The sequence below is a fragment of the Leopardus geoffroyi genome, chromosome B2, assembly GCF_018350155.1.
Source record: "Leopardus geoffroyi isolate Oge1 chromosome B2, O.geoffroyi_Oge1_pat1.0, whole genome shotgun sequence".
NCBI lineage: Eukaryota > Metazoa > Chordata > Mammalia > Carnivora > Felidae > Leopardus > Leopardus geoffroyi.
This window is the reverse complement of record NC_059332.1, coordinates 21,084,222-21,091,530: the sequence shown is the minus strand read 5'-3', so window position 1 is coordinate 21,091,530 and position 7,309 is coordinate 21,084,222. Positions and strand designations below refer to the sequence as shown.

Genomic DNA, 7,309 nt, shown 5'->3' with positions numbered 1-7,309 from the left:
CCGCACCCGGGGCGCTCGGGTCTCGGGGACCCAGCCCCTGCTCGCGTTCCTCGGGCCTCGGAGGCGCAGGGCGGAGCCGCGGGCCGGCGGGCACAGGTGGGGAGGGGCGGCCCGAGCGCGTCGGTGACACCCGCGGGGGGCGGGGAGGCGCGGCGGTCGCACCCCGCCCTGGGAAGAAACCGGCCAGGTGTGGCCTCGGTGCCGGGTGCCAGCGGGGAGGAGACTCGCGCCTCCACCGACCAACACCAACACCCAACCGCGACCCAGCTCCTCTGAGCCCTCGCCGCCCTCCGAGCCACAGCTCTTCCTCCCGCGCCTGGTCCCTGCCCGTCGTCGTCCCCGCGACCGACCTCCGCCCGCCGCGCCGCGCTCGCAGCGGCCGGGACGGCCCTGGTGGCGAGGAGCGTCCCCGCGACCCTTCTGCGCCCCCCCCCCCCAAGTTCCCGGCTTGGGGCCTCTCTTTTGAACCCCTCCACCTTCTCCGAGCCGGCCAGCCCTCGCTTATGCCTCGGCGCTGAGCGGCTCTCTGAGTGCTCGCCAACATGAGCTGCAACGGAGGCTCCCACCCGCGGATCAACACGCTGGGTCGCATGACCCGCGCCGAGTCCGGCCCGGACCTGCGCTACGAGGTGACCTGCGGTGGCGGCGGGGGCGGCGGCGGCGGCGGGGGCACCAGCAGGATGTACTACTCCCGGCGCTGCACGGTCACCGACCAGAACTCGGACGGCTACTGGTGGGTACCGGCCGGCGGGCAAGCACCGGGAGCCTGGGACCGGGGAGGGGGGGGGGTGTCTCCGTATTCTCCTTGCCGAACCCCAGCATGTTAGGAAAGCGAGGCACTGAGCCCTCCCTCTTCTGACCGACGAGAAAAGCCAGGTCCAGAAAAAGGAAAGCCGTTTTGCTCGAGTTCATGAAAGCATTGCTTGTTCGCGCCGGGGCAGAGCCAGGTGTCCTGCCGCCCTGTGCGCTGCGCACACCCGGGTGGGTGTGTGTGCGAGCGGGGAGCGGAGCGGCTCCTTCCCTGCAAACGGGTTCTCGGTCCCGCCCTTCTCCCTTCCTGCCAGCCGGGGCTGGAGGCTGGCCAGCGAGGCGTGCAGGAAGACGCCGCAGGCCGGCCGGGCCGTGGGGGTCTCTGCCTCCTGGATTGCCCCCTGCGCCGCCGGGTCCGGCTGGCATCCCTTTTGTCCCCGCCGGCAGGTGGGAGGTCGGGCGGGCGGGGCTGCAACGACAAAACCCAATCTCTCCAACTGTAACCAAAAGTAGAATAGTAAAGCAGCGGGGGCTCCGGCTAGCCAGGGTCGGATTCGGGGCTCCTTGGGCTCCAGTGGCTTATTCCAAATTCTTGGTCACCCCGAGACCACCCCAGCTCCGGCGCCAGGGCTGCTGCGCCAGCCAAGGGCTTTTGTGTAGAGGCCGTGCGTCCGGCCGCGCGGGGTCTGGTCCCGAGAAGGCCCCGCCTGGGCCTCCCCTGCTACCCAATGGAGCTTCCCCGCAGGGGCAGCGGGCCGACCCCAGGTCCCAGCTCACCCGGGACGCTCCGGTCGCCCTGGCCCCGCTGCGCCGCAGTCCCAGCCGGCGAGCGTACCTGTGGCCCCGCGCCTGCGCCCTTTGTCTCCTCCTTTTAAAACTCGGAGGAACGACCTCGGTGTATTGCTAGCAGAGTGCGGGCGCAGGGTTGGCTTTTGGAGCCGGCGAGCGGGAGCGGGGACCTGTGGCGCGGAGGGCGCCGCTTCTCACAGCGCGAGCCCGCGACGCTGGGAGCCTGTCCTGGTCAGGGGGCCTAGTCGGGGGCCCTGCGGGATGGGGGCAGGGTCTTCTCAGAAACATCGCGGAAACTGATCGCGGGGGTCATTTGGGAGGGTGGGGGAAGATCATGAGGCTGCATTGACTCGGTCCCTAGAGCTGGACTTGGGATGCCCACTGCAGCCGTGAGAATTCTGCGGTCCGCGCCCTCCCCCCGCCCCCCGCAAGCCCTTCCCCAGTAGGGCTTTTGGGAAACAGGCCGGCGTTCCAGAAGATTATTTACCCTGCCTTGTGGCCTTAGGCTGGGGAGGAGCAACCTGAATACACTCCAGGGGGTTTTTGTTTTACCAGCAGTTTTGAAGACAGGACCAGTCGAGTTGCGACCTGTTTTCTGCTTCGATTTATTTATATATTTATTTTCCCCGAGCATCTTGACATTTTATTTTCTCTTTTTAGAGTTAGCGAAGACTTGTCTTAGCCTTGGCGCTCTTGTTTTCTGAACAAAATGCGCCTGGGGATTTCCAGGAAAAATGTGCCAAGTAGTAGGAAGAATGGGGAGAAAATTTTACTAGTTATCACTTTGATTTTTAACCTTGTTTTAAAACTTGGCCAAGCATTTAAATCCGAAACTCCACTTTCCCCTCTCAGCCTTCCTCTATTTGGGAAGGACGATCTTTTCATCTACCCATTTAAATCCAAGTCAGAATTTTGCAAGGATTCTTGAGCAGCAGTGGTTTCTGGCATTTTACGAACCAAGTGTTTTATTTTCATTTTATATTTTTAAAAAATATGAACCTGTTAATCTAGAGTCCTTATATTTTAAATTGACAATAAACATTACTGTTAATTGACCTTTTCACTCTCTTGGCTCCTTGTAGAAGTAAATTTGTAATGAATTACTATATTGGTTAACGAACTGCATAAAGGTACATGATTTATAAGGATTCTTCATGGAAACACTACATTTTGAGGGGGCTCAATGTTTTCTCATAGCATTATTTGCCAACCTAAGCGCTGTTTATAAACATGTCAAGTTTTAAGTCTCTCTGAGAAGGGGAAACAGACTGGAGTTTAGAATTACTTTTGGGGAGGGGTGTTTTTCTGCACTTTGAGGTCGATCTGCTAGGGCAGCGGGGTGTCTTGCTTGGAGGCCTGAGTCAGTGTGGGGCCATTCTTTCGTGATCCAGTAATGGAGATTCTCCCAGCCTGGCCGCCCGCCCCCCCCCCCCCCCCCCCCCAGTGGTGCCGCTCACCCTTGCTGGATTCAAGAATTAGCACACGAAAAAAATTGCCTGCAACTGCTGACTTCTGCATTTAAAAAAATAATGGCGACTGACTTAGGAGACTTGAGGCTTTCACGCACACAGTTCCGTGTGGTCCTTTTTTTTAATGGTTTTGTGCCCAGGGATTTGTTGTCCCCTGGCACGTACTTTCTAGAAGTAGGATGCCATGTATGACCCTGACTGCCCTCTGCCAAATGAATAAGGATTAAGAATTTAATAAGTGCTTTCTGACCAAAAGTTTTTCTAAATGAAGGTTTTTTGTTTGTTTTTAGAGCACCAAAACCGGTATGAAACTACTGGTTGAATTTAAACTTGTTTCTTTAAAACACTGCCACTTTATTGGCAGAATTAGATTGCTGATTTTTTAAACAATCCGTGTTTGTATTTAACCTTCCCCTAAATAAACTAATTTGAGTGTGTAAGGAGCCTCAATCTTATTTTTCTTTTTAAAATGACTTTAAAACACTGTCCTGTGTCTGTGCTTTGCATTGATAACACTTGTCAGTTCTTAAGACAGTATTTTATTTCATTTGTGGTTTTCCTTCAGTGCCCACCCACCTTTTGTGTTTTCTTTATTTTAGGCTGAATGGAATCACACTACTTTAACTTTTTTTTGCTCTACTTGATAAAGTTTGGTAAATGTTACGTGCTTGATGATGTAAGAGATATATTTTTGAAAATTTAAACTGTGGATTTTCTTATAGGATGTTACATTAATATTGCTTTCAATGAAAGCCAACTTACTGTCGCCTTGTTCCTACAGTTAAAAGAAATGATAAATCTGTAGTGAAATTTGGTAGCAAAATTCAGTTTGGTAGACAAAGCCTCACAGTTAGATCTCTCACTGATCAAAGTGTGGATATTGTAGGAGGATTAAAAGCCAAATACAGTCATTAAGCTTCAGAACTATGTGGTTATAAAGTTAATGCTTACTTCTCTCCAGAACTCATGATTTCCAAACCAAAATACATGTGATCTATATTTTAATATTTGATATATATTTTAAAGTTTGTTTTAAACTAAGTGTCTTCCTTAGCAGGAGATAAACAGGTCCATTTGCATTGAATTTTAGAGCTGGAGAGAGGGCCGAGGTGTCCGCTCATGGCTAAGTTGGCATGAGAACCCAAGGCTTCTCACCTTTGCCCTCCTGTCATTCTGTGCCTTTAGACCATGTGTACCTTGGGTATTAGACTGGACAGTCCTGTACTTAAACAATGAAAGAGTCTCAATTCCAGTCATTCATTCATTCAGTGAATACTGAACATCTGCTGTGTATTAGGTGTAAAGGAGTGTCAAAGGTGAAAATACAAAGACTTCTTTTTTTAAATTTTTTTTTAAATTTATTTTTGACAGAGAGACAGAGCATGAGTGGGGGAGGGGCAGAGAGAGAGAGGGAGACACAGAATCCGAAGCAGGCTCCAGGCCCCGAGCTGTCAACACAGAGCCCGATGCGGGGTTCCAACTCACGGACTTCGAGATCATGACCTGAGCCAAAGTCGGATGCTCACCTGACTGAGCCACCCAGGCACCCCCAAAGACTTCCTAAAAGGAACATAGCTTTTTTTTTTTTTTTTTAATTTTTTTTTTTTCAACGTTTATTTATTTTTGGGACAGAGAGAGACAGAGCATGAACGGGGGAGGGGCAGAGAGAGAGGGAGACACAGAATCGGAAACAGGCTCCAGGCTCTGAGCCATCAGCCCAGAGCCTGACGCGGGGCTCGAACTCCCGGACCGCGAGATCGTGACCTGGCTGAAGTCGGACGCTTAACCGACTGCGCCACCCAGGCGCCCCGGAACATAGCTTTTTAAAGAAAAATAAGTACTATAATACAAAAGGATAGTAAAGGTATAAATGACCGAGAGGCTCATACTGTACTGGAGGTACTAGTGAGATTTTATAAAGAAAGTTGTGCTGAATTAGATGTTGAACAGTTTCAGCTGATAAAGATGGGTGGGCAGAGAGAGCATTCCAGGGGAAGGAAAGTCTGGGAGGTGAAAAAGCAGCAGGTCTGCTTTTTGAACAAGTGGGAAGCAGTAAGACTCAGAAGAAGGGTAGGTTGTGGCCAGAGCCTGGGAGACGTTGACTCCGTGGTGGGGAATGTGGATACAATGTAGAGGGGAGCCACGGCAGGTTTTCTTCCAAGCCAGTGATGGTCTCCTACGTGGAAGGAACAGGGACATAAGACTATCCTCGAGAGCTGTAGCACTGTTTCTGTGGTAGCAGTGAGCAGGGTGGAGAGGTGATGAAAGCCTGACTGAGGGTGGGGGCCTGGCCGCAGGATAGGAAAGTAGATGTGGCGGGTGGAGTGGCAGCTTCGGCTGAGAACTGGATGTGAGAGGCCGGGGAGAGCCTGAGAAAACAGGCCTGGAGTCGGGTGACTCACAGAATGGATCTTCTAAATATTTTTCTGGGAAGCGATTGCAAAGTACGATTCAGTTTAGCTCAATCTGTGGCTGATAACACTTCCATGGTTATTATCTTTGAGTAAGTTACATATTTTATAAAAATATCAGATGAGTGGTTAATAATAGCTACCATCACCTGGCAAACACCTACAGTGTGCCAGGTGTATTATATATGTTTTCTTAAGCCTCCTGACAAACTTCCCATTTTACAGATACAAAACTGAGGTTAAAGTAGTTTATGATTTGGCCTGCGTCACACAACTGGTTAGTGGTTGAGCTGCACTTGAATCCAGTATACTACAATGGATCAAGAAAAGATCAAATCCTAGTTATTAGAATTCATCTTTTGGGGGCGCCTGGGTGGCTCAGTCGGTTGAGCTTCTGACTTCGGCTCAGGTCATGATCTCACAGTCTGTGAGTTCGAGCCCCTCATCGGGCTCTGTACTCACAGCTCAGAGCCTGGAGCCTGCTTCAGATTCTGTGTCTCCCTCTCTCTCTCTGACCCTCCCCCGTTCATGCTCTGTCTCTTTCTCAAAAATAAATAAACATGAAAAAAAAAAAAAGAATTCATCTTTTGTCCTGGTAAACTCTTCTACCTAAACCGAGTGTTTGCTTCTTTTTAACCTGTTGCACTCCTGTGAAATATTTATTTCATAACCAATGTATTCTTTTGTTAATACTCCAGTAGGGTTTCCATCTGCCAAGGGAAAAACACAGCATGATGCTGTATTAAGCCAACTCATGTTGGTCAGACCTACAAAGCAGCTTTCAACAGCAGTTAATTTTTTTCTCTAAATATGGGCATAATTTCATTGTTGTTCAGGTGATTGAAATGTCTTGGGGAAGAAAAAAAACTGCTGATGCCCCTGATGCCTCAGTGCTGACTGCTTAGGGTGGAGCAAAGGAGGGCTTGGGTGTGACCTGGGGAGTCTAACTCAACCCTCAGCCAACCTGTCTTTCCAGATGAGGAGGTTCTAGAAGGAGTGCTTCAGTCTGGAGGCCCAGGTGCTTAGGGCACTGCCCCACCCTTTGCTATTCTTTCTCCCTCCTGCACTTGGTGGGAGATGGTCAGGTGTGGTTCTGATGTTGAAGGCACCGCCCCACAGACCCTAAGACTCAGCGAGCCTCTCCTTTGAGGCAACATCCTGTAAAATGTTAGTGCCGCCCAGCCATTTACATCTTACCACCAACAGCTTGGACCTGGTCGGGTCCAGAACCTGCAAGGACCTCATGGATGTGAAATCTACATTTCGTGAAAATGATGACGCTTTTGCAAATAGGTCTAAGTTCTTGCTTGGAATTACATTTTTAAAAAACATTTTAATTACTTTTGAAAGTTTATTTATTTATTTTTTTAGTAATATCTGCCCCCAACGTGGAGCTCAGACTCGGGATCCCAATGTCAAGAGCCGCATGCTTTTCCAACTGAGCCAGCGAGGTGCCCTTGCAACTAAATTTTTTACATGCAAACATAACATCCCTGACTTCATCTGGCACCTGAAAAAAATTAAAAAGGAGATGACTTCTTGATGGATAAGCAGATAACCTGTCAATGATTTTTTTTTAGGCTTCAGAATGAATGTAAGTTTTCTCATAGGGGAATAATTCAAAATAGAAATCCTTATTGTGGTATCGAGTTTGTAAGGACCAAATATTCATAAGTCATTTCTGCTTCATGAAGGATAAGAGGACATCTTTTTCTGAATTTTCTCATCTCTTTAGGAAATTTCTTTCATGTTGTTAAAATGTATCACTTTCTTTGAATCCTCTCAAGGTGTTATTTTCACGTCTTTTTTTTTTTTTAAATGTTTATTTATTTATTTTGAGAAAGAGAGCAGGGGAGGGGCAGAGAGAGAGAATTTCAAGCATGCCCTGCC

General features: G+C 49.6%; 1 protein-coding gene across 2 annotated transcripts in view; it reads left to right on the top strand.

The window, feature by feature from the left end:
- The first annotated feature begins 413 nt into the window (after nt 1-413).
- Nucleotides 414-7,309, top strand: part of LOC123608066 (desmoplakin) — a 48,919-nt gene continuing 42,023 nt past the window's right edge. For both annotated transcript variants that reach the window (XM_045497465.1, XM_045497464.1), the window contains exon 1: nt 414-733. In XM_045497465.1, coding sequence (XP_045353421.1) covers nt 543-733 — 191 coding nt within the window. In that variant the 5' untranslated portion in view covers nt 414-542. The remainder of the gene's footprint in view (nt 734-7,309) is intronic.